The sequence below is a fragment of the Opisthorchis viverrini genome (assembly GCF_000715545.1).
Source record: "Opisthorchis viverrini unplaced genomic scaffold opera_v5_67, whole genome shotgun sequence".
NCBI lineage: Eukaryota > Metazoa > Platyhelminthes > Trematoda > Opisthorchiida > Opisthorchiidae > Opisthorchis > Opisthorchis viverrini.
The window spans coordinates 1,613,074-1,640,097 of NW_008751722.1; the positions used below are offsets into that span (position 1 = coordinate 1,613,074).

At 44.2% G+C, this 27,024-nt stretch overlaps 2 protein-coding genes across 2 annotated transcripts in view; one reads left to right on the forward strand and one right to left on the reverse strand.

Annotated features, from left to right (window-relative positions):
* Positions 1–1,431, reverse strand: part of T265_04174 (hypothetical protein) — a gene marked incomplete at both ends in the record, with an annotated part of 10,320 nt that extends 8,889 nt beyond the window's left edge. The window contains one exon of the mRNA XM_009168844.1: positions 977–1,431. Coding sequence (XP_009167108.1) covers positions 977–1,431 — 455 coding nt within the window. The remainder of the gene's footprint in view (positions 1–976) is intronic.
* Positions 1–27,024, forward strand: part of T265_13440 (hypothetical protein) — a gene marked incomplete at both ends in the record, with an annotated part of 70,260 nt that overhangs the window by 11,771 nt on the left and 31,465 nt on the right. The window contains 16 exons of the mRNA XM_009168857.1: positions 280–378; positions 3,221–3,574; positions 5,254–5,757; positions 9,251–9,855; positions 14,650–14,970; positions 15,662–15,726; positions 16,413–16,787; positions 16,904–17,267; positions 17,347–17,482; positions 18,424–18,672; positions 19,883–20,203; positions 21,169–21,432; positions 21,618–21,705; positions 22,260–22,608; positions 23,944–24,230; positions 25,974–26,336. Of these exons, the coding sequence (XP_009167121.1) occupies positions 280–378; positions 3,221–3,574; positions 5,254–5,757; positions 9,251–9,855; positions 14,650–14,970; positions 15,662–15,726; positions 16,413–16,787; positions 16,904–17,267; positions 17,347–17,482; positions 18,424–18,672; positions 19,883–20,203; positions 21,169–21,432; positions 21,618–21,705; positions 22,260–22,608; positions 23,944–24,230; positions 25,974–26,336 (4,744 nt within the window). The remainder of the gene's footprint in view (positions 1–279; positions 379–3,220; positions 3,575–5,253; positions 5,758–9,250; positions 9,856–14,649; positions 14,971–15,661; positions 15,727–16,412; positions 16,788–16,903; positions 17,268–17,346; positions 17,483–18,423; positions 18,673–19,882; positions 20,204–21,168; positions 21,433–21,617; positions 21,706–22,259; positions 22,609–23,943; positions 24,231–25,973; positions 26,337–27,024) is intronic.

The following is a 27,024-nucleotide window of genomic DNA, read 5'->3' on the forward strand; positions in this document are numbered from 1 at the left end:
ATATATATGGAGACAATGGGTTTACCGAGAAGTGACATAGTTTTACGGCAGTGAAGCGCCAGTGTTATCTTTTGAAGTTTCTGTAAGTGATGATGACATCTGACACATATCACTTTTGAGTAGCCGTTAGTCTAACTACCAGTAGTTTGTCAATGTTTATAACCTATCATTTTGCCTCATTTCAGCTACTGGAGCGTCACACGAACTAGACAGAAGTGTCGTCGCGGCAAAATTTTTCGGGGTTGCGCCGTAATTCACGTGCCTTTGAATGCATTTTAGCTGGTCACAATGATTTTTCGGCGGGATGTCAAACATCGCATTGCGAAGAAATTGCTAGAGAATGTGCCGAATAACCACTTCCTTCCATATCCTTACCAGGTACGTTGTGTATAATCACCTCTAATATATGAAGCCTTGTCGTATTTTGCGGGGTACGCGGCCAGAATGAGGAAGCGAACTATTTGCCTCCTTCGAGGGACGTAGGTGCTCACACAAAAGTCTATCAGGTCTCTGAAAATTGTACAAAATTTGGGGGGGGGGGCTTCAGGCATTTTTTTCGTTTGTTCGAAGTAACATCTGATCAGCTTCGTGGGGCTGTGTTATAGGTACTCTGTAAACCGTATATGTTCCATTAACCTTCACCTAAACATTCTTCTGCTTTGCAAATCAGATATTTTGAATTTTTGATCAGCTGAATACCACATACTATCATAATTTGTAGTCCTATTGCTGACTTTATTGTATTTGTTCGTTCGTCAAATTGCCTTCAGTTGAAAGGACTTGGTCACCCCAAAGGGATTTGTACTGCACAGTGAAACCTATAAAATCTCGTATAATCACCACCCTTAAGATGGTGGTCAGCCTTCAGTGCTCTAATGATCCCACGGACTAATCCGTCTGGACCCTCGTTCTAAAAATTGTAATGATGCCAGGAAAGCTGAATGGGACCGTCAAACTAAGAGCATCGAGACCTTACACTACTGCGGCCTGGAGGTAAAGTTGTGGTCTCCTCTGCGATGGGAGTGTGAATGCAGGCGACCAGCATGTCCACATTTTGAGCCAGCTTTGGGACTGGCAGATCTTTGGTTCGAACCCAACCTCAGCATCCCACCTGCTTTTGTCTAGGCTTGGGCAACATGGTAGTATCCCAGCCGTCGTGCCTCCTTCCGTTAGCATGGCAGCTAGGCGCCGAATGACAATCTTCATATTTACGAAAGCATGGATACCGGCTTCCTCCATGGGAGGAGGTAGTTGAAGAGCTTGGACCTGAAAACCATACACTCCGGTCTCTAAACGGTTAACCGTGACCGTCAGTTCATCACTCATTGTAGTGGAACCACCGAGAAGTATCATCTGCCCGCACAGTTCTTTGTCCGCCGATGTCCTTCCCACAGCCCCTTCCCATTCTACAAGCAAACGTCGCTGCACCATTTGCTTGTCAGTTGCTTGCCCAATAGTAATAAACAAAATAGTGCTATGCTAAATCCGCGAGATTCTACATGCGAACTTTCAACATCCGTACTGTATGTCAAATTGGCAAGCCGGAGTGTTTGTCTAGATCTCATCCTTAAAATTAATGTATGCCGAAGCACGAATAGAAGACTTACGATTTGGTATGTGCTTCACACCTGCAAAGTGTGGAGTGTTGATGCTGGATAGGTTAGGCTATCGAGGTAACAGACAAATTTGCATGTAGGAAGCCTTATCTGTCGCGACTAACTAACTAAAGACGACATTTTCATCTAAATAGGAAAACCCAGAGCGGCTTTTGTGAACCTGCATTACCTGTGGCGTAGGCATGAAGGGTCGAGTTTACAATGCTGCCGTGCGCTCCCTCCTGTCAAATGGTTGCGGGCATGAGAAACCTGGCTGTTGTGCATGAGGACGTTGAAAAACCTGCACTGTTTGACGGTGTCTACGGAACATTGTCCAAGTTTGGTTGGAGCATGGAATCGGTAATGCTGAAGTACGTGGATTGGTTTTCAGAAGAAATAACTCTTTCATGATAAATGAACGGGTCACGCCACATGGGTCGAGCTGATTTCGCCACGTGCTTCGTAAGACAATTGAGCGGCTTCGTTGGAGAACCTTTTTCGCGCAATGACGCGATGGGTGAACAACCAGGAAAGGTCAAACAAGGTTTTGGCAACAAGGTACAAAAGCCGTTACCACCAAACTCAGCTGCGCTGGTTATTTCCTGGTGAGGGTCTCTGAGATGTGACACACCATTGTTTAGAGCCCGTCCTGTTACTTGAAATTTTAAGATTTATTATTGTTGTCATTATTACTATCAGAATAACACAGAGAGTCTATCTTAAGTTGCGTGCTGTTGGAACACGAACTCGAAATGGGAATAGTCTAGCTGTCCGATGAAAAACGCTGAGAATATCTATATAGTTCTGTTATTGCTTTTATTTGGCGCTGATTTTACACTACTTCCTTATGTGCCAATAAAAAATCAGGTATCTTTTCCATGAGTACAGTTAGATTCTGAATGCATTATCTGATTAGCTTTCTGAAACTACCGGATCGATCTGGGATGGAAATCATTGTTCAATAATCTGACAAGTGAACGCAACAGGCCATCACGTTAATTTCTTATCAGTATTCTACTGCTTTTGTTATCGTTCCCACGACCTAACCGGGAACAGGTTTCTATTATTCCGCAAACGAACTGTTGGATTTGACGCAAAAAAAGTGGGATCAAGAAACCTCCAAAACTAGCGCTCTTTTAAACATATCGAGGTTTATTCGACCTTATGACACTCGTCTATAGTATCCTGATACTTCGGCAGCTACTTATGCCGGCTGCTCTTAGTTTTTGTTTGCATAATGCTCGAATTTTAACAGGAAGGCAACTTCAATACCCTTTTGGGACATCTGGACTCTTCAGCTGAATTGTGAGCCCCATGGGGTCCATGAGGTGACCTCTTTTAGGTCAATATATCTCAGAAAAAATTAGCAAGGAAATCTCTTCTTGAACCCTCCTAAAGATTAGCTTATCTTTGGATGGGTTTAATTCAGCTAAAATCTCAGATTCAGGTAGTACGTTTCTCAATAGAGACATATTTATCTATTGATTTAGTGGTGTCCACTACGATGTTTGAATAGGTACGGACCGTTTAGTTCCTTATCGGTGACCAGCGTACCTGAAACGGTAGTCGTTAGCCTATTTTGTGTCGCACCACTTGTCTGTAAAGTTCTACTTTCCTTCACCTAGCTCGATCTGCTTGATACCGCCTACGAACGGAACACCATCATATGTCTCTCAAATGAGCTGACGAAAAGTTTCATAACTTTGAGTCTGATCCGTGAAATGGGTTACGACCACTTGGGCAAGCGTGCACTCTACATTACCCAAGAGAAAAATATTCTCGAGACAGCTCATTGCTTGGCCCGACATACAGGTCTTTCAGTCGTTCATTTCCAGCACAAACAACCATTTATCGGCTGGCGTTTCTGCGACTGGACCAATGAGCTATCGCGTCACCACGTGACTGTCATGTCTCCATGGCTGATACCTTGCGTGCTTTCCGATACCTCACCTGACGAGTTTCAAGTCTTCCTCCTAGAGGTGAGCTTTCCATGAATATTATTCCACTCACTGTCTCCATGATAGGGATGGAGTTATAGCTTTAGCCACCAATAGCATCTAGGCATTTGAGGAAATCACCGCCTTTCCTCCCTTCGTAAGTCGTCATGTTTTTTACGCTCCCTGAATCGGTTGGTGCCGGAGGGCGGTTTTTGACAGTTCTGCCGTAGGCGAATGGAATTAGCTCGTGGCATGAAATGACTGGTTTTCTAGGATGCCGCAATTAGGACTCATCTTCCAGTCTCCACACCTTTTGTTTTGATTCGATAAGTAACAGATGAAGAACAGTGCAGAGCGGATAACTCCAGTAGCATTTTGCTGTCAATCCCACTTTTCTGTCAAGACCCCCATTGCTGAATTTTGGCCATTAAAAGACAATGGGGTTGAAAACCAAATTTGTCCCTACTGAGCACTCTTGTGCTTTTCATAAAGGAAACTACTCACAAGGTTGCTGAAAACTCTTCGACTCTTGTGCTTTATTTTTGTACGGCGAAAGTTCGGCTATGCTTCCGTGCGTCATGAAGTAGTTACTTACAGAAGCTGTCCAAGCAAGACTTAATATATCTTCCAGGTCCAAAGGCAAGCAGTTAGAAGGTCGAACGACATAATTAATTGTCTGTTTTAACTCGAAGTACTGTGTCAGTTTAAGTAACGAAGGTGCGAAAATGGTGGAATGACTAGAAGTCATTGCACTCATTTGACGGCTGTTTTGGAGATAAATTGTGGAATGATTAATTAGTTCCGAACTGAGATAAATTCGGTGATTAGACGTTCGTGAACAGCATATTTTTGCTGGAGTGTCTAACATTATCGGTTACTTTGGAGGTGGTCCATCGTTAACTGGCCTCATATCGCTAGTGTTTTGTGGGTTAAATTGGTCTGTGGGTGATCAAAGGTACTGTTCCAATAGAGGTTGGTCAGAAAGCTCCTAAATATCTAGTTCCTTATTTCACTCAAACTCCGGGAAGATGGATCGTTTCTGTACTCATGAGGTTCTGATGGAATCTTGTAAAAGTGATATCTTCGAAATCTTTTGTTTTATTCGGCTCTTTGTACAATCGTCCTCAGTGTGCACAGCAGCAGGGAACTCACCTGAGAAGATTGGCCAGTGACCTTTTCTCGGCGTTAGATTCCGAACGTAATTGAGTCCACCCTGTTCACCGAAGCTGAAAATGCCAGCCGTTGTTGGTTTGGATTCTGAGTTAATCGGATCTCCTACATGAACCATCAATAAACCGTTAACCACTTTGTCTTACTCGGTATCCGATTTTGTGCTTTAATTACCACTAAATAAAGAAAGTGAATCGGACATCAGCATGGGTCACCCTGGAACAATTACTTCACCAGGAGCTTATCGGTTTTCAAAGAACTGCTGTGCTGGCTTTCTCAGGCCAGCTATCTGCTAACATAGTGGTGTTTATCTTCATCGATGTTAGAAGCACATGGCTAAAAATAGGCGAGCCTTGGTGTATGTGTACAGTCCTTTGCATGCTCATGTGACTTTTTGGTCCTAAACCACCCGTTCGCGTTTGACGATGTTGCGATTGACGTTACATCTTACGCAAACTGTTCTCTATTATCTTTTTTCTGGCTTCGTGACTTCTCGAGCCATCTACACGGTCATTGTTTCATTTTCCAGGTGTACAGTAACATGGTTTCAGTTTAAAATCAAAAAGCGTGTATTTGTTCACTACCTTTCCTTCGGGCAGATTTCCGTCCTCTGTGATACTTGTTGTCCTCTTTCCCCTTTCCTCTTCAACTTTGTGATTGATATGCTGCTTAAAATTTCTCTGCCTGCCTCTGAAACCCCGGGAGTCGAAATGCTCCCAGGACGTTTCCTCACAGACATTGAGTACGCGGACGGTAATGCTCTCCTTGGTTCAGATTCTTCCCAAATACAAACGATTTTAAATAAATTAAACAACTCTTCCGCACGGTTTGGCATGCACTTCACGCCTACAAAGTGTAAAAAGCTGCTACAGGACTGGCTGGGATCGAATCCACACCTCATGCTTGCAGGTGAGCCAATCGACGTGGTAGATAAATTTGCTTACCTGGGCAGTTGTATGAGTCCCGGTGGACTGGCTGGAAATGAGATTATTTCCCGAATCGGAAAGGCCAGGGCGGCTTTTGCCAACCTGCGATTTCTATGGCGCCGACGTGACGTGAGTTTGTCTATCAAGGGAAGAGTTTACACCGCGGTGGTTTGATCTATACTGTTTTATGGTTCAGAAACGTGACTCCTACACGCAGAGGACATACGGAAGATGTCACTGTTTGATCATCGGTGTCTCTGAAGCATTGGTCAGGTTTGGTGGGAACCAGTAGGCACACTAGATGGTCTTAGGAAGAAGGAACTCTCCCGCGAAAGCTGAATTACTTACGCTTCATGGGTTGTGCTGGTTAGGGCGTGTACTATGCATGCCAGAAGACCATCTGCCTCATAGAGCTCTTATCTCTCAGCCCTGTGCTGATTGGAGGCGACCGAGAGGTGGACAGTGTATGACCTGGCAACGAAGTAAGAAAACACTAACCAGTAAACTAAGTCGGGTGGGCAACTGCCGTCTCCCTGGATGGGACCCAGGGACTCAAGTCACCAGTGGTTATTGACATTGGCGGAAATAGCCCAATCGCGCAGTCAGTGGCACTGGTGCATCAAAGCTATCGCGTAGCTGCCCGATTTCCGAACAAACTGAGGATGCCTTCGCCTCGAAGGCTTGGTTTTGTATTCCACTTTCCCGTTTTCCGGTGATCGAAGCTATAGCAGCTGGAACCAATATGACTATGGCACACGGTTTATAGCTGATAAATTGAATTAAATTAATGATACTTGTTGTAAACCTCAGTTGATATTTATAATTTGTCTGAGACTTGGACTCTCACCATCAGACTTCCCTGGTTTTGCTGTGTTTCCAAAAAATTTCGTGTGACCCTGCCGACTAAGCTCCTTAGTATATTGATAGCATGTTAAAGCTCATCTGTTGATACAGTGTGGTCTCTAGTTTGTGACTACACTGTGGAGCGGTTGGGAAAGACTGAACAATGTTCTGATCTAACCGCGCGGTCTGATTTACTACCATTTAAGGAAGGTGGACGTGTTTAATGACATTTTGTCTTTTCCAACCAGAATTTTTACCTACTGGCTGTCAGTGAATGTCACCACGTCCTGGATCCAGCGCATCCATACTTTCAATTGTTTGGCCCACGGGGTCTTGACCATTTCTCCGCGCTAGTCGATCAGAACGGTTTATCGGACTGCACGTTGAAAACCGAAAAGAAAACTCTGCGGTCGTTTCAGCGTATCGTTTGTTTCACCTCTTCTCTACTGCCACGAGAGATTACGGATCCATCTGAGGTAAGCAGTCTCCCATTCAACTCAAATTTTTCTCTTTCTCGTCTGTGGCGACCAGGACTCGTTCGTATTAACCGTGTATTGAGTTCTCTTAAAATAACTTGAAGGATCCTAATGATCCACCGTCTTTTCTGCTCACCCACGTTTTCACCACATTCCAAGACGTGCGACACTTTGCCAAAGTTATTGCATCCAAACTTTTAAAAGGAAGCCTTTTAAACATCTCGGAGTAACAAAGAGACAATCCATAGGAAGTATATGACTTATGAGCAAACAAGCCATTTCTATGTTGATTTTTCCTGCATTCCTACGTTCAACTGTTTACTTGCGGACTTTTTCTGAAGGACGAACCTAATAGGTATCTTGATCTGGCAGACTTTCTTTGCACGTCCCGTTGTTGCATTTTTGTCAACCGGTACATGCTTTTTTCAAAGGTATGAACCACATCAAATGAGGAATGAGAGGTTGTCAAGTACGTCATTGCAACTTACTTCACATAACAGACGCTCTATTGCTGAAGGTTTAAACCACTCCAACTGGAAAATATTTGAGCGATATCGCTACTGACTTCCGTTTGTTGTATTTTCTCGTATAATATTGACACAATCGTAGCATGTGTACCAAGACCCCGGGAACTTTTAATTTTAATGCGTCCACTTCTCGTGCATGAATACCGAATCGCTGGAACTACCTAGGGGAGCTGTTGTGGTGCGTGCCGGTCAACTAATACTCTTGGGTAGCACGAATGAGAATCCTTGTCACTGCATCACTGACCAGCGACTCATGGTAGGCGATAGACACAAGTTACAATCCTCTATATTCGAAGCGAGCATACTCATGGCATCCCGCAATCTTGGTTTCTGACACAGCCTTTTGCCCACAAGTCCTTAGAAATATCTCACCATGGGCCACATACAACCACATTAGGAAGTAGATTTCACTCATTGTTTACGCGGTATCGACTTCTTTCGGGGTCCCAAACGATTTCCACCAATTTTCTCCAATATTACCGTTTATTTGATATTACATACAGTTACAGAAATGAAAATCTATTGTTAGGGGTAAACGTAATTAATCAGCTACGTTGTAAAAATATTGCTCATTTACCATTCTGCGCTTTTCAAACATATCGTTTTCAGTCTCACAAGGCAAAGCACTTGTTTCGGATGCATTGTCGTATTGTTGTTTTGGTTGTATTATGAAATGCCTGTTGGAATGTCGTTTCCTTCTTGGATATGAGGTTTCATTTCCCGATTGCTTGAACGTGTACTCAACCGCATTGCTTTCGTTGCGAAATCATACCAAACTCTCATCTTAGCTGGAGTAGATAAATTGAATGTCTCAATTTGGTGCATATCAGCCCTGTCACGACGTAATTGTGCATAGATGAGGCACTGGTGGTTTCGTCAGTCATGATGCCAATGACACTGTTTGTCTTACAATATCGAATGTTGTATCAATTCGTGTGACCACAGCCTTGGGTACTGTTATAAAAGTTATGAATTCGAACCCAAGTGATGCTGATCAAATTTTGACGCTCAGTTGCCTCCTTTCCAAATAACCGTCCGGTTTTTCCTAGTGAATATTCTATGATGCGCTTTTGATAAATAGATTGTTAAACTCCGCCATTGGAACAGTCGACCGCCTGTGTTGGCGCAACTTTTCCGGTGAATCCACGCCAAAAGCAGAAGCACTGGACTTGAGTTTCGCTCTTACTAGAGGTCATGAGCATTGCTTATACTTTGCCATGTCCGGGTTTGAACTTCGGCTACTTGACTTTCTAGACGGACCTGTTACCAGCGCATTGTGGACGCATCTGAATTTTCACGTCTGAACAGTCGGATGTGTTCATTGTTTGGCGATATGTTTGGTTTGCCGGACTCCCCGAACGACGACCCAGTATTCTTCGTGGTTGTGACGATGAATCGACCCGCTTGTCAGACGCTTGAAACCCGCTGGACAATTTTTGATTTTGTTGTGGGTAGTTGCGGGATTTGAAGTGTTCACACTCATCACTCGTTTGAACAGACCAAAGATATGAACTACTGATGAGCTCTAACAAGAGCGAAATTCGAGTTCAGTGCTTTCCTTCTTTGGTGTGGACCCACCAGAATAGTTACGCCATCACAGAACTGTCCAAATGGGATTGGTGTGAGTGTGAACTCCGTCACTTGTTCCGTCGTCCTCTCTTGTTAACTCTAGTACATCCTTTCAGTACTGTTGTTTCAAGTCAAAGTGCTATTGTCCATAAAACCATGAATTTTGACGATACGTTATCATTACCCGGTACCTCATTCATTACCTAGGCTGAAGCTCGTATAGTGGAATTAGAGAAACGAACTAATTGTCGTTTGGAGACCGCTTCGGAACTATTGACAATGCTCTCTCTTGGTGCCAGGCCAAAAGAGCGCGTTTTGCTCAGCCCAGCGGTTCAGTCATCGGGGAACTGTGCAATACATCATTTCTTCACACGCATCCTGTCGGAGACTCGCGAGTTTCTCACTGACATTCTGCCAGGAACGTTAGAATTCACTTGTGATAGAAATACTTGTGAACAAACCGTGACAACATCGAGCGGGTCACCTTATTTGAGCAATACACAAGTGCCAGACAGCCGAGGTCGCATGATATGTGTTCTCGATTATTGTCGGCGGGCTGTGCTCCAGTGTGAAGAGGTACTCCTGGAACTCGGCGTCTGGTGTGCTGGCCAGATCGCTCGAGTCTTTGTAAAACATTTGATCGGACTAGATAGGAGGCGTGCATTGCTGGTCAGAACCCGTACCTCTTCAGGGGACAAACTGAATTCAAGCCAATCAATGGAGCACGGGGAAGACCAACTTGCTCGCGTTCTTCGTTTCACCGTCACGCAACTATGTATGCTTGTTCGCCTGTTCCAAATCGAGTTTGACACGTAAGTATTGGGCAAAGTATTTCGGCCATATTAGGTCCATTGATCGGCTTGTCCCATCACCCTGTTTACGAATATCTTTTCTTCGGTTGATTTCATTCGGTTAGTTATTTCAATCGCTTTTCTTTTGCGTTGAAATTTGTCCGCAACAGAATCAGTAACGCTATAAAATAGTGATCAACGTACACCCAACTGCGATTTGAACTGAAACAGAAAGCGATAACAGAGGGTCCATTACAGTCATCTCCATGTAACCGAGTTTTCTAAGTAGTACTAGTATCTCATTATGATAAATGATTCGAACTTAAATTTAATGTGGTATGAGCAAATATCTGTGCATGGCTCATCTGCATGCATCTATAGTCGCCACTTATCCTCATAATCATATTTTGGTACCTTATTTTGCGTTCGAATCAATGTACCTATTTTTCATATCACGCTATGGTTACGCAAATTGTGTTGAGACTATATGGTAATTCCATCCTGCCGCCCCACCCCTCGGGAAAAAACAGTAAAGAAACACCACACCCCGAGTCATCCTTCAGTATGTCTTCTCTCGGGAGCGAGATGGCCCAAGTGGTTAGAGCGCGAATTTACTGACCGGAAGGTCCGTGGTTCGAATCCAACCTTCGCCACTCGACTTCCCCTGTCTAGGCTTGGGCAACCTGGCAGTATCCCAGCCCTTGTGCTTCCTTCGGGTAGCATGGCAGCTAGGCACCGGAAGGGTGCTACAGCTGAACGCTTTCTTTTTTTCTTTCTTTCGGATAATTTGTCTGAATTGTCTCCTGGGACGAGAAATTAACTAAAAAAAGACTTAAATCAGGGATGATTGTTACCCATCCATCTTGAATTAATTTGACGGTGACTACCGGTTTACATCACTTCAGTGACCATATACCTGACGTCACTCACATTTAGATCAATTTCATTCTATTCCCACAGTTCTGTTCCCATACCGTGAACAGATACGGCGACGGTGTCAGGGACCGTTAACACCGTTGCCTGGCCGTCACTCTGCCTTCGTTAAGGTTGAACATTTAACTGATGCAGAGACTGGGGTTGATAGCTAAGATCGTCATCATTGTCCGGGGTAGCAAGGTCTCGGTGCTTCACTGCTGTTCACTCATAAAACCGAATTTATCCCTGAGCTTAGCAAGCTTGTTGAAAGCTTAACAGCGAATTTCCGCTTCACTGCCTACTGATGTCACCTCGTATGGTGACGAAATGGTGTCAGAAAGTTCTCGAGATTGGTGAACGAGTCAACCGTTAATACTTGCTGTTTGGCCATTTTACGTTTGGACCACCTGACCAGACGACACAGGTATTGTGAATTTTAAATCCAAGTAGTTCCAAGGTAATCGGAGCAACCACTCAACGGCTTATTTTAGGACTGTTTAGGAGACTGGATATCACATTTACTAGCTATTTTACAACAGCTAATAAATTACTTCAGGAACGTCACATTGTAGACCGTTTTAAAGTTTCAAATCTTATTTTATCCTTTTCAATCAGTTGTCAGTCTTCCCGAGGAATGAGTGGAGAAGAAATGAATCGTGAAAGCCTTGAGCAACGAAGCGTTTTGGGTATGCGTAAATGGTCTATAGCTTGCGACAAAAATGTCAGCATATCGCGTTCTGATTCAATTAATGGGTGTTATTAGTCAAAAGTGCGAAAGATAGTACCTATTCGAGTTCAGTCGTTCAAAATTGTTCGTTAGTCATAACGCTATGCAAAAATATTTGCAATTTTATGATCTGGAAAATAGCAATGGATAGTTACTCACTAATTGCATTAGGTGCAATCGTTGACGAGCGAATCTGGGGGGGGGGGGTACAACGGGCTTTTCATTGGTGGGAAATCAGCAGACAAAGCTGTCCACTGAATGTCAGTAGCTTTATGCGTGAGTGCTACTGAGTGTGCGACCTAGCTATGTGCTCCAGTGTCCCTAACCATTCATGTGTTTTGTCGCAAGGTTCCTATGCAGGTAACGGTTAGTGCAGCTGGTCCGATTGACTCAGGCGGGACAGGAAGTCGTCGGCAATCACATGTTTTAGCGTATCCGCAGCGAATAATCTGGCGCGTTTAGTGTCACCAGGTGACCGTCGATGTGACGTGATTGTGGTGTTATTAGTGTATTTCGTAATTGTATGTGGCCTAAGGTAATGCTGAAACCCAGATAGGAGGACGATCAGGATCCTCAATCGAAACATACGGCTCAAAGTCTGACCACAAGACACTGATAGTTGGCTAGGATAGCTCAATTTTTAGGGAACGCATTGCCACGCTTGCTCGCATCATCAGACTTAAAGGTCGGAGACTTTTCCACAGACCTATATCCATTGACCAACCTGATGTGACGTGTGTGGATTTTGCGTGGCAATCCACCAGCGCACTTTAATTGGTTAGGCAAACCGTACCACCACTGTAAGATCCGGTATCTTCGCAACAGAACCATGAGACAGGGTTATCCAAGTTATTCAATACTGGCTGCATTTCGATACCGTCAGATTGGTAGATGCTCAAGCGAACACTCCGGAAGTATTTCAACTCCTCAGGTGTCGGAGATTGAGAGTTAGTCTTCTATGATCGGTCACAAAGATGAAAAGAAAAAAGGACGGAGAACCTTCAATGGGTATAGTGAACTCGGGTGAGACCTTACCATAAAGCTTATCGTGTCCACGGGAGACATACTTTGAGGAGGGTCAATAATTAATGAGGGGTGCCATGCGGCCGTGTCATAGGAACTCACGTTTGCCAGAGTCAAAACCACTTCTCAAGACAAGGATATCGATCGCTGTTGGTTGTTGAAATTTGTGTCGTTGTTACTAGGACAAAGATTTGGTCTATGAGCCCTCCTGCAGGAAGTAAGGCAACTTGATTTTCGCGCGCATGTTTCTCAACTTCAGAATTGCAGTCTGCCGAGCTTTAGCCGACCTGACAAATAGACCCCGTCTATCGCACTGACCAGATAACAGTGCAACACACTCCGGCTGAGGGTGATACCGGGAGTCATTGCATCAGGATCACCAGATATCCGAAGGGTGAAATGTGAAACACCTGAGCTTGTCAAAGGTGGCCTGATATGCACGACCTTAGTGGAGTCTCGTTTGATATGTTTCAAAGACAAGACACATTGACAGAAAGTTTCAGCAAGAAATGCCTGTCACCCAATTTCACAGAAAGTAGCGGCTTCGAAAGGTGTAAAATGGCGAGTTTAATAACAGGTTATTTTGATTCATTATACCGGACCAAAGTTTAGACACGGAACGTTGCTTAGGGGGCTGGCGGATGGATTGATTGTAAAGGACCAGTTGAACGGTGGATAGAGAGTATGGGTGAGGGTCGGTGAACGCTGGACAAAACGTCAGTGTCTTTCAACCATTTTCCTCAAAACTTGTGAGTTTTGAAGACGTGCTCGAAATATGATAAAATTGTATAAAACTAAGCTTTTTAACGTACCTGCGTGCCTTTACTCGTGATTGCGTCCGATGTACGCCAATGTCCTGCGATCACCTTTGTCTGAACGCACCACTAGTCATCTTCAGATATAACGATATTAAATTCCTCGTCACCTCCAGGGTACTCTATCAAATGAAGTGAAGTTTTGCGGATATGTGGAAGAATATAATCAGAGATATTCTCGAAATTTCAAGTCTCGTTACAGCCACAGAAGAACAAGTCTCAAGAAATGATGTGGATTCTGCAAGCCCATCTAATTGTTTTCGTGATAAGAGGGTACTTCCTTAATGTGCGACAATCCACCAGTATGAGACAAGGGCAGGAACGCGAACAATCTCTTCTGATCACTATCCGTGGAAACGTATGAATCGTGCATGTTGGTTTTGCCTTGGGGCAATACCCTCCCTCCCGTCGCGTGGCTTCTAATCTAATGCCAACCCTCGGATAGAGGAACTGTATCCTCTATAATGGTTTATCTCTAAACATGTCTGTCATCCCCGTCAGCGTTTTCAGCGATGAACGGTCCCGCTATAAAGATAGGGAATAGCGGTGGAAGTTGAAAACTTGGACCTCATAGGAGAGGGCAACCAGCTCTCCTGTGATAGGCTGTCATGTCGGAAACGGCTTCCATCCTTTAGTGAATGTTACAGGATCACCAGAACCTGGTGGATAACCTCCACTAATGTTGTCAGGTAATGTGATAAAGGCATTCATGACCGAAAGGCGTCGCCTTATAGGTTCGTACCTCGTAAACAACGTTGGCTGCTGTAGTCGCTTTCGTGATACCAGAACTCACCATCAAAGCTCCGCTTTTTTAATGCAGTAGTTATTCACTGTGTGTTCTATCCAATACCAGGGGGAAATCTCCAACTCGTTCGTTTTGTTTATTTCGCTTGGTAGAAGCAAGTTGGCGGGTGCAACGATGATTATAAACCGATAGCGAAGGAAGGGCTGGGGTGCTGTAATATGAAGTATAGTTAAATAACCCTGTTTGTCTACTGCCACCCAACTGCATCAGAATCTCTTTTTTTCCTCTAGTTGTTCAGCATTCACGTTTTGATTTGTTGGGACCTTCGCATTCATAGTGAACCAGATTTTTTCGATTTAGTGAGTGGTTTAATAGGCACCTCAATTGCATTTTAATGAGTATTCTCCACTTCCCTACATTACTGGAGCTATGTATCCTTACCTAGTAATGCATCGTCCAACTTACTCTCTCCGAACTGTGTCAGTTTTCTTTTTTCTTTATAGCAATTTTATGAAGACATACCATGCGACAATTCGTTGTGTGTGAACCCCATTGTCTTACCCGCACACATATTGTCTTCCATTTCTAAGGTGTCTTACTCTGGAGACGTTCAAGACAATGATTTCACCTAAGATTCTCACACTCGTGGAACAGCTGAAAGCCTACAAGCCGAACATGAATTTTCGCATCGAGGTGGCTGAATTACCTAGTTCATTTAATTTGGCTAGTGGGAGCCGCAGAGCTCGACGACGTCGTCGAAGTCTTCAGGGTTCCGCAAGCGAATCTGGATCTACCGCGTTGGTTAGAGTGAATTTACTTTCAGGAGATCCTTCAGGATCTTCGGACAGTTCGGCCGATACAATGAGTAGCGTCTCAGATGGAGAAGATACCGACAGTAGGATGAATTCGAGGTGAGTTTTATGGGCGAATTTTGATGTCATAAAGATTTCCGTCCCAAAAGTCTTTTACCAACAGTGCAGGGGAAAGGGCTTAAGAATGGTCAGTCCATATCTTAGCAATGAACCTTGAAGTCCATAACCGGTAAACCCAGTCGTTTTGGCAACATCATCTTCCCGGATGGGCGTCCCGGGACGAGACATACCATCATTTGGTGACACCAACATTCACGGCCTAACCACGCAGTCTGAACTAGAGCTATTGCCTTCAATCTTAACTTTTACCAATTCATCCTCTTTGGGCAGAGTGAAGCAACTCGGTATCACAGACGATTTTAGCTCATTGCCACAACTGCACAACTGTCCTTCCGTCACTGAACGAAGCCACTGCAACCTGAACTAACGTACCGCGGTACCCTTTTATTCAACCGATGACCTGAAGTGAACCGTTTGGAAAGTTCGGGAGGTAGCAGTTTCCGATCTCCCACATCGTCTAGTTAGGTGCGAATTGTTGGGAGGTGAATCAGCTATGCGAGGCATAGGTTGCGCCACTGCCTCGTATCAAGAGAACACGAATGAGGCTACTTTTTCCCTTATCAGAGCTTACTTTATTGTCCTTGACTACTGCATGTATGGCGTGGTTTCCCGCTGCTACTGCTTAGTTGAGCCGCTGTGGTTTTGTTCTATCTTGCACCCTCAATCGCAGCTCAAGAAAATCGTCTGCATCCCGCAAATCTTTCCGTGCACGTGGTTCCAAGCCCAAATCGAAAAGTGAGTCGCGACCCCGTTTTAAATCGTGCCACCTTATGGTGCATAGCACTAACTGTTTGATATCTCGAATTTGTCCATTTTATAGGTGTGTGTGCGTAATGTAAGATCCGGTGTATGCGATCTTGGTCATTCAATCTTGGTTATCCAATAATATCTCGATCCAAATTGTTGAGAACAGTCTGACTGAGGAATGCGCCAAAACGGCACCCAGCCTTGAAACGCTGCAAGCTGTGCACTTAGAGGCGTAATTTACGAAACCAATGATATTTCATTTGAGTGCATCCACGGGTTGATAATGTTACTGGTGTTTCGAATAAATCAGTTATTTTAGATAGGTTTGGAATCCGTTAGTTTTGAAATGTATGGTGTAGATATTTCTTTGGTGCCTTCGTAAATCTACGTGCATTATCATCATCATCATCTATAGTACAGCATCGGTGCTCACAACTAACGCATGTGCGCTACCTCGGAGGAGGTGGTGCCAAAGGAGGCTTAAGATTTTACAGACAGAACTCCCCGAACCTCGTTGTAATTTTCCACACTCTCTTCAAATTTTTATCAATATTTCCTGTCGTAAGAATCAGACCAAAATGGATGCCCGACGTGTGCTAGTATATAAGTAAGGGTCCATTGTCCATGTCAGTTTTATGACTAAACGTACATGCACTCCACCACCAATTTTACAGGTAGAAGTAGTTCTTCAGTACTCCCAAAAACGCGTGACTTGAACTTCGTGCCGACCTCTGCCCTTGTGGATGGTAGACTCCGACCGGATGCGGATCCATCACAGCTAGTGTACCGTGCCGTTTTGGATCCAGAAGAGAATGGGAAGCCACCTACCAATCCTCCGCGTCTATGTGGACTTGTCCTGGTCGGATGCCAGTTCACTGCTTACGCACTTTCTCGGTTAATTGACGAGTTGTGTGTTTGGGATGTGGACCTCTTTTTTGTCAAACCTGGTCATCTCTTTTCTCGACCTACGTCCACATCTGACTCAGAACAGAATTCACACAGCGCCGCCCACCAGACCGCCTTAAAAACAGGAGACGAATCTGTTGCAGGTTAGTTCCACACAGGTGATTCACGCTTTCTACATCGAACTACAAACGTTTCCTAAGTACATCGATTTTCTTTTCATAGCGAGATTTAATGAACTAATTTTCCTCCTTATTTGTAGCTCCTCATGGCTGTGAACAATCTACGTTGCCAGCCACACAGGAAGAGACAATTTCTAAGTTTCGCCGTGGCTCTATTAATCTGTTGATCGCAACACAACCTGCTGTTTCTGCGGCAGCTGGTGGAGCTGAACTTCCCAGGTGTAATCTCGTAGTTGCACTTCAACCACCACGCAGTTTGGCGGAATATCTGTCCAGCAAGGCACGGTCTCGCCTGGTGGATCACGGGGCCCAAGTAGTTTATTTGGTGGAATCTGACCAGTCTGGCAACCTTGGAGAAACAGATTCGGTCTCACCCGATGATTTTGATGGGGACTTATCGCACACCGAACAGAAGGGAGGAGGGTCTACTGGTATACTTGCGCGGTAAGTTTGCGAAAACGTGTGACTGTTACTTGAATCACAGTGCAGCATAATTTACCTTACTTATTTTGTTGATCTCCAGATTCCAGAAGTTAGAACAGCTTCTTGTTCGAAATTGTCGTAGCTATGACCTGTTTGCTGATGAACACGATGTAGATCCCTTTGTGGCCGATCAACTTATCCCGCCAATAATGCCACGCGGGCCCAACGGACCAAAGGTAAGCCTTCATTCTTGTCTGCTTGTGTGCTTGATTTTCTCGATTTCCAGTGCACTGATTACAGATTAGACTGTTCTGTCACACTCGTCCGCTTGACACATTCGACAACAATCTGAGGATTTCGTTACGCAAGGTATTCTAAATATTTGTTTAGCAAATATTGAAGGTTGGAGACTTGCTTAGATCAACCTTCGCTTCGTCTGTCGAGGTATTTCTGTATTCAAGTAAAACATAAGGTTGTTGGAAACTCGGGGACCACGCCTATCTGATGAGCCCCCAAGAACGGCGAAACCGCTTATGGGTTTTCGAAGAATTTTCAGCAACTTCATGAGTAGTGCCTTACGATTATTCCTGATTCAGTTTATGAGTTATGTTTTGTGTCAGTTCCATCCTTTTGACAATAAACAGAGAAGCATCTCATATCTACACATTTCCAGTTATATCGCTAATATCGTGACCCAAATTGAACAGATGATCTCTAATCCCAAACCTTGCTACTTTGGTGTGTTCTGCTTCCCTCACTGAACGAAATGGTGCCAAGGTCAGGTTTAAAATTGTTTCTGGCTGTTTTGGGCATATTTACTAGAGTATTTAGCTAGCAAAGGAAATTAACGTTATGTGTTCATCAGGTGGGGTGTTCTTGTGGAGAGGATGCTGTTTTCGCACCTCAAGTGTGGAGACAGTCTCCTTCCTCACTGTTTTGCTTGGATGGAGGTTCCTTGCACCCGAACCTTTTCCCCAAGGTCGATATACGCTGAAATTACCTCACCTCGTTCGATAAAAGGTTGGTTGCGGCAATGGTGACTAGGNTCGTTCGATAAAAGGTTGGTTGCGGCAATTGTGACTAGGCTTCAGTAAGCCTTCAGTAAGCACCATACTACATCATTCTTACTTGGCTGGCACGTTGTTTCAGTCATCTCTGTCTTTCCGTTTTACTTTAGCTTCTTCTATCCAAAGCTATCAATGTAATCAATCAATATTGCGCTCGACTACCAAGTGATTACATCACCAATTTAACGCCAAGGTGGCGCCTGAAGAGCATACCTCAGCCACAAACATGGAAACCGCCCGTTCAGGGTCCGGGAGCATCGTGTGGTGCTCGAGGAGAGGTGGAGGCTGTCAGGAGACGTGGTCTTTTTCAGTGCCTTTTGAGGTTACCAATCAATACCTCAGTAAAAATGGAGATAGCTGTAAGCACTGCTTTTTATTCGCAGAGTGATGTTTACCTTCCTCCCTGTTTTCACGCCCTTTTGCTCAATGTATTTTCCAAGTTTCCAAGTTAATACTGTACTCATCCTTCACGTGTGCACTCCAGTCCACGCTTACACTGAGGTAGTTGGTGTTCTTAACTAGTCACTAACTATCCGTTTGACGTGGATGGTCAGCATTATTTGTTGGTACCTACATGGTAACGTGAATAATTCCGCGCGGATCAGCTATATTGCTATCTTTGGGGGGGGTTACATGGGGGGGGGGTTGTCAGTCACTTTTTCAGGATCTGGAAAGTGAGCTCAGCCTTTCGGTTCCAATATGTTATTGGAAATTTCTGCTTTTTGTCAGAGCCTCATTCTGTCAAACGGGCGCCGAAGCTTCACTGCGTCAACCTCTTCAAGCTTCACCCGAAGACTGACTTATCTTAGGCGGTGCTGACTGCTGCTTACCTGCCATAAGTTAACGTGCCATATCCTGTATGACTTTTAACCACGTGAGAGAACCTCAACCAAGAAGGTTTGATGATCTCACATCACCCTCTTTGTCTCGGCCGGCTTGTGCTTCGCATTGCTATGTCGTAGCCCTTTGTCCGCAGATTTTTCGGTCGTGTGGGCCTCAAATGGATAGCAGTGAGTTAAAAACGGATGTTGATTCTGCACGTCCTAATACTTACTGGGGGTCTTGATCTCCCTAATCTAGTATGCCCCATTTGAGTCGACCTAAAATAGAAACCGATTCCCGAACGCTAGGTACTTTAAGGATAATTTCTCGTTTACCGTGCAATATATCGTAGTCTTTAGTCATTGGCCGTTACCGATTTCCTATTACGATGTATGGAGATGAAGTTAGACATAAATGGAGGCTTCAATGAATCCCTTTAGAGAACGAGTTGGAACAAGAAGACACAAAGCCTGAGTGACTTTTAAAGACGCTACTCAGGACACTGAGTAGATCAGCCAGTTCGTTCTAATGAAATGACTGAAAACCCCCTTTGGAATTACGGACATCTGTTATCCATACGGGGGGATAAAATGGAATAGAATATTTTGAAGGCACTCACGTTTTGTCCAATTTTTTACTTTTCGTGTACCTCATACATTACCCCCGAAGCGAATCCACCACCCAATAATGTTCAAGATGTTCCTCCTCTCAGTGATCTTTCTTTACTTCCTTTACCTCATACCCTAGGGAGAACCGATGGCTTGCAAAAAACTTGCCAAGCTTTCAGCGGCGCTAAATGCCGTGCGGGCTCTTCACGCCGCAGGTGAACTAGATTCCCGCTGGGAGCCTTCTAGCAAGGAATCGTCGGTCAGCGGATCTAACCGGGACAATTCAACAAGTTGGAATAGCGTAAAATTGACTGCGTCTTTCACTTCGATGCCATCCATAGCCAATTCCGAAGCCGAGATGGAAATGAATGATCTCTTGGCTACCTGTAACACTGAACCGGATGAGCCATCGGCTGCTTTAGAGGTAGCTGGTCGTCGCCGCCAGTACTATTTCAGAAAGGTGAGAACTACACTGTTTACGTTTACGCTCCAGAGGAGTCATTTTCAAGGGGACGTAAATCATGTTCGATGAAATTTTCAACACTTTTCCCCAAATTTCACAACACTACAACAAGTTCTGTGTGGCTCGAAATTTTTGTTAGCATTCAACAGCTCTTTTAAATTTCATCTGATCGTAACTTGACCTTTTCAACACTTTTGTTGACAGTTTGCAGATCAGATGCGCAACTGCCTTCCACAAGCGGGGGACCCGTCACCTAATTATCTCTACTTCATCGACATGCGGTTGGCCAGTGCCTTGCCAGAGTACCATAATGTTCGTGGTCGGCCATGTTTCCGACCCGAAGATGAACCTCTTGGTTTCGGTTTATTGACAAAGAAACCATTACATCATGTAAGTGTGTTTAACTTTGTTTCCTTTTTTCAATACTCAACACTCAGTGCTACAATTTCCAACGTCGATAATCTCCGAAACTTCTTGGTTAAACACGCCATTTGTATCTGTTGCGCTCAATAGACATCCATTTTATTACGTCCCGATAATTGTTTAGCTTTCTGGGTTGTAATCAGTAGCCCCTGCACCCGATGGAACCTCTTAACTCCACGTAGGGACACCATTAGATACATGCCGGGACATTTAAAGATTAATCAGTATGCGTCCGGTTCCTCATCGGGGGCTTATTGAGAGACACACCAGAACAATCTGAGAATATGCGCATAAACTTCAGTGCGAGTGAAGTAGAAAAGATGGGATGAATTGGTTGATGATTTAGTGATTTCGTCGGATTTCTACAATTCTGTTCTCCACGAGGTCATCTGTGGAACATTGAGCAATGCGAAACTCCGTAGTTTTTACCAACAACAGGACACCATGGATTTGACGCTGCTTTGAGATTAATTGTATGAGTTGCCACTTGAAAAGCGACCTGAATAATCCCTGCTCTCAGTGCTCGTCTCTTCTATAAGCGGGGAAAATTCCGTTTGCAATCTTCTGTGCTGATTTTTTCACGCATTTCAACTTCATTCTTCAACCTTGCCTCCCTCATTCAGATTCCTAGTTTTCCCATTTTCAGTCGGTCAGGCGAGGAAACAGTTAGATTACTCGAACTGTGGTCTCCATTAGAGTCCAGCGTCACTTCTGATGCGCAGCCTTTGTTTCCAAGACTCGGTCAGCCGCTAACGGAAGAGCAGTTGGGACAATCATTCAAGTTCCATCGTATCGTATTTCAGGTAAGCTGAATATGCCTAGTCCTATCAACACATTTGTTGAGATACCTTTTGAGATACCCTTTTATTTTGTATAGATCCATTTTTCTTGGATCTGAGCAGTACAATCACCAATTCACTTTGTGTTTTCTGTTAGTAAGATCAAATTTCGAATTTTCACACATTGAACGTATTTCACCCCTTTTCAGGCTGTCTTGAGGTTAGAGAGAGATGCTGTCATCGAATTCAATGTGGCTCGAGCCTACACACAAGTCATAGTGGTTCCTATCCGCATTGGTAAGTGTAACTAAACTGCTGAGTATAATCGAGTGAGTCTACTCAATGTAGCGCGATGTGTAGCATATGATAAATCTCTTTCTGTACCATTTTCCTAATTGCTGGTATGTTTACTTCGTTGACCATTCAATCACATGAAAGATTCCGACCATCGTCGTCGAAACTAATGAAATTTTGTTTCCCAGTGGCGTACAGTAAAGTTTTTGTGGTACATCGGTATTTAACACTGGTGTTCCACTGCTGTTGAGGCTGGCAATTTTCAGGAGAGATTCGGTATTGCAATTCGTCCTATCCTCCCAAGTGGTCGTTGCAGATGCACTCAGAGTGAGTGTCGTGTTGTGACCCCTCGGAATTTTTATGAAAGCAGTGCATGATGATGAAGAAGTATTTATCATTCATTCAAAGGGTGCAACAGGGTTGCTATTTCTTTATCCATGTTTGCGGAAGTATTTTGCATGGGGCTTCCGATGAGGTCACCGCGTATTGTTGTCTGCATCTTAACCCTAACGTTCGCCTACCTCCTCGTTAGTGCACAAGTATGTTCGCTTTTTCAGACACTTTCAACATCGACTGGGATTTCATTTCTCTGGTCTTATCCTCGTACAATCCTGAGGGCGTTTGCCGTATACTACCTCGGCGTGATTTGTCCAAAACTGCGATCTCTACAACCCCCGTCAGTCAAACCGGTAAATCGATCTCTCCACGTGGCGGGATGAGTAGACCGTCCGGACGAACTCGGTCTTCTTTGCGTGCACGCCAGCTGGGTAACACGTCAACTGTAAACCTGCTTTTTAATCAGCCGGGCGTGTTTGATTTCCGTGATGAGGACTACGTTAATGCTGTGGTGATGCCTGGCTACAGAAACCTGGATCAACCACAGCACTATTATGTGGCGGAGATACGGTGCGTCGGTTTTTTTAAGAATATGCTGATCGAGTACCTTGCTTTTGTTGTGATTCATCAATACGGCCAGAGGATTTTCAGTTACTCGGCAATGGCGCTTATGTTGTACTCGATGGTCGTCTCACTACTTCGAGTATTTGCCCCTAAATATTTATCTGGCAGTAAAATCTTTTAGTGACCCCTGATCTAAACGCTATTTCTCTCTGGAGACACCTTCGACGCTGGCAACTGTATCCTAATGAACACCTGTGAACAGAGCTTGCATAGATGGCAAGCCAGGGAACCCCCTGTAACTTACTATAGTTCATTTTCATAATGTTTTCCACCGCATTTGTATTTCAACGTTTGAAGGAAGACTATCCATATCGGATCAGCTCGCTTAGAGCTGAAATGCACTCGTACAGATTAGGATGGACTTTGAACAATGGCAGCATATAATTTTGCTCACCCATTTCTAGCTCAGATTAGGTATATTTGCAGCCTTACTCTCTAATTTATGACTACCATAGAAGAAAATCCTCCCTAAGACCGAAAAAGCACGTTTAAATTTTTTGTACGTCTCGAATCTGTGGATGACCCGACCTTGTTGCCAGTTACGTTAGTTGCTCGACTCTAGAAGAAAAACGCCCTATTCTGTAAAGGTCAGTGAAAGCTCACTTGCCGTAGTCCCATTGCCATGGGATCAGCGTTTACCCTCTAGATTGAACGTGCAACCAGGTGACCATTCGAAATAGATCACTCTCTTTACAGTGCTGCTCATAAAACCGATGGAAACTGCATAATCCATTGCCAGTGTCTTGGTGCTCATCAGTCAGACCTATTTCCAGAATTTCCATCAGCATTGTTCCCGAACTGTGAGATCCTGTTATTCGGTATGACGTAAACCTGCCTTTACTTTATGTTTCTTGTTGATCGTCAGAAAATATGGCGATCGAAAGTACCCCTTCTAAATTTTCATTCTTTAGAAGGGCACTGTATGTCAATTGATCTGGCCACATACCGGCATGCAGCAAGCCTTCTTAGTTCGCCACGTATAGTGGTGTAAGTGAAGGCTGTCCACCGTCACCATTCATTCCTCTTCATACTTGTTATTGACGTGTTGCTTAAAACTCCTCTATCTACCCCTGAAACATTCGGTATCGAAATGCCCCTGAAACTTTTGCTGGTATTGAATACACACGCGATATTGCTTTTCTTGGTTCAAATCTTTTAGAGCTGTGATCCCCCCTCTGGATGATCTGATCAGTTTTCCGGCACGATTAATCATTCTCTTGACGGTGGTAATAAATTCAAACATGGCTGACCGATTCACTTTTTCTTTCAACTATTTTATAGCCACGATCTGAGTCCACTTTCCCCGTTTCCTTCCTCTTCTTATCCAAACTTCGCGGCCTACTACACCAACAAATATGAAGCAACCATTACTTCAATGGAACAGCCTCTTCTAGATGTCGATTTCACCGTGCTGCGACTCAATCTGCTAGTACCGCGGTACATGAACATTCGCGGACACTGCTTGCCTTGTTCCAAAGAAGGCCGGAAACGAGATCGGCGTGATAACCTAACCTACAAACAAATTCTCATCCCAGAGCTCTGCTTCATCCACCCGTTTCCCGCTTCAGGTTAGAGTTACCTTATTTTGAAATAAAATCATCTTCATTTGAGTACCTCAGGTTTATAATTCAATTAGGTTTATGTTGACTTCTCCCCCCTGAGTAATTTGAGAAGTGTTTAAGCGGATTTTTTGTGACCCCTCAGTTAGCCGCTGACAAATCTGGTCCTTTATCAACAGGTACCTCTTCAGTGGGACTAGGTTTAATCCGCTTCTTCGAAATTACTCCTATACTACCTACAACCTCCATATATCTTGGTGCCGTGTTGTTGCAATGACTCCCAATATCCTCAATGTATATATAGCTTAAAATGGTTATGGGATGAACATTCATTACATTGCACCATAGTTTGACGTTAATGATATAAATTTAATTTATTGTCAAGTCCGTCACGTAATTGTTTGTGCACCTCCGTAATTCACTGAATTGCATTTGTGAGTTATCCTTATGTCACTCGCATAACCATATCAGGTTGACCAACAGAAAGAGGTCTGGTGGACGCAGTCCACTGGTCTTCCAAGATTGTGAGAACATTTCTGGCGACTTACTCCTTAATACTCGGACTGTGGTAATCTTGCACCGATCACTGTTGCCTTGTGATGGGACATTTGAGTCAAAAGTTTCGCTTAGGGATCTAATCGTCCTCCTTCATCGGTTTGGACGTCCTAGTAGCGCCCCAGCCCGTGTTCAACCATCAGTTCCTCAACCACAATGACTTCATGTCATGTCATCCGTCGCCTGGGTCAAAGATGGCTCGTGGCTAGTGGCCTATTTTGGCCACTACATTTGTGGGGCGTAAAAAAGCAATTCCATTGGAGCCTAACCAAATGAATTAATCCTTCAGCGGTTCAACATTCGCATGAACTATCCATTTTAGTTGAAAAGGTTACAATGCCATTTATGCGCTTTTTCTGAACCTGACGAATTCAGCACCCTGAACAAATCAAGTGTGAATTCTGTTGATGGTATGTGAAAAACGTGCAGCTCCATACTGCGCAAACAATTCGAACCGATCCCTTTTTGACTGACTGAGTGAGGTTAGCTACGGTCTCGCAAATGGCCACTCTAGTAGTACCGGTTTAAGAGCTTTTGGTTATTTAGGAGAAGCATTGTGGAGTCCAAATGCTTCTGTGTGTCGTGGACCGGCCTTCTCGGTGGTTCATCCAGTGGAACACTCGCCCGGTAATCAAGTTCGTATTTTTTAGTCTCACCACCGATGCCTGTTCAGACAAGCGATCTGGATGCAAAGTTCGCCTCTTCATCCGCACTATGTGCAGCTGGTGTCTCATTGGGACATATCCGAATTCTCCCCTTCCACTCACCGTTCGTCATTTAACTTTTCTGATATTTCCTGGGTTCGAACCCGTATTCTTTTTCTGGAAACGAAGATAAACATCAGTCTGGGGCAATATAGCACCAGCTAGCATAGATGTATTTAAAGAACTTCAGTGGACGAATATTTCACTAGATTCCAGGGGCTAGTATACCGTGCATTTTTAATCGCTATCGACGAACTCGTATGCTTTATGTTTCCAATCCTTCTTCTGGCTTATATCTCTGACTTCCACATTGTTCTTTCTGTGGTGGAGGTTAAAACTTTTGCCAATTGGACCAAGACATACTTATCTTTCGAAACCATCCATATCAAATGCGTTGTTAGGTAAGTCTGGACGTTTCTGGAGCTTCAACAGATGCTAACGTCGCTCAAACTTACAACTACGCCACCCATTTTCTTTTTCCTTGACATTACAGTGTGGCGCAAAGCCGTTTGTCTTCCCAGTGTTCTCTATCGAATTCACAGCCTTCTGCTTGCCGAAGAGCTTCGTCGTCGAATAGCTTACGAAACTGGCTTGGGCCGAGCTCGACTACCTCGCCCCAGAAGTATAAACAGCAAGGGTTGGTACGACCACAGCAGTGATCTCGACAGACATTCTCAAGACTCAGGGTTTCAGTTGTTTGAGCCGTTAAAATTAGTTTTCCCTCTTCAAGTAGAATCCGCAGATTCGCGAGATCCAACGGCGAGTGGCACAGAGCGCGGACAAAATGTCGTTGCGAAACGTCGACGTCGACGGGACCGCCACATCCGGGGTGTAAAAGAGGATATGTTCCGTGCTGGTATGTTTTAAAATGCCATCACTGAATTGCTACATCACGCCACACGTTTTCGGATCTGTGCTAGACCCCCGTTATGTATGTATTCGAGCACATAGTATGTGTTTACTACATTTTATCGCTACGAACGTACGCGACCACTTTGGTATTTTCTGAATTAGATGTTTATAGGTGACTGGTAAGCACATCCTTCAGGAATATCGCGGACTTGGTGTCCTGCTTCAGTTGCAGTCACTAATAAATTAACCTGATTCCACTTGTTTTTAGTCAGTCATCCAGTCGCTGGTGAATTGTTCTGCCTAATGCATTTTACCTCAAACCCAACGTCGGTTCTGGCTTAGAGCCAGTATCCATTCAGAATAAAGTAACACCAATCCATAGGGCTTCAATATTTAGCGCAGCAGCAGGTTACTATCCCTGCACGCCTTTTCCTGATATTACAGCCGGAGTTACTTTGCCGCTGGTAGGTAGGTTGTAACCGACAACTGAACTAAAGAACGGTGCAGATTTATCGAAAATAGTCGCCTCGAAGCTGATGGACGTTGTAAAATTTTTCGTAATCTCTCCTTTTTCTGTAAGTTTTTATCTTTTATTCCAGACAAGGTTCAACTATTTTCGGACTGGGCAATTAATTTACCCCAGATATTTTTCCCCACTTGATCGGTCTATGTGATTCTAAACGTATTTACAG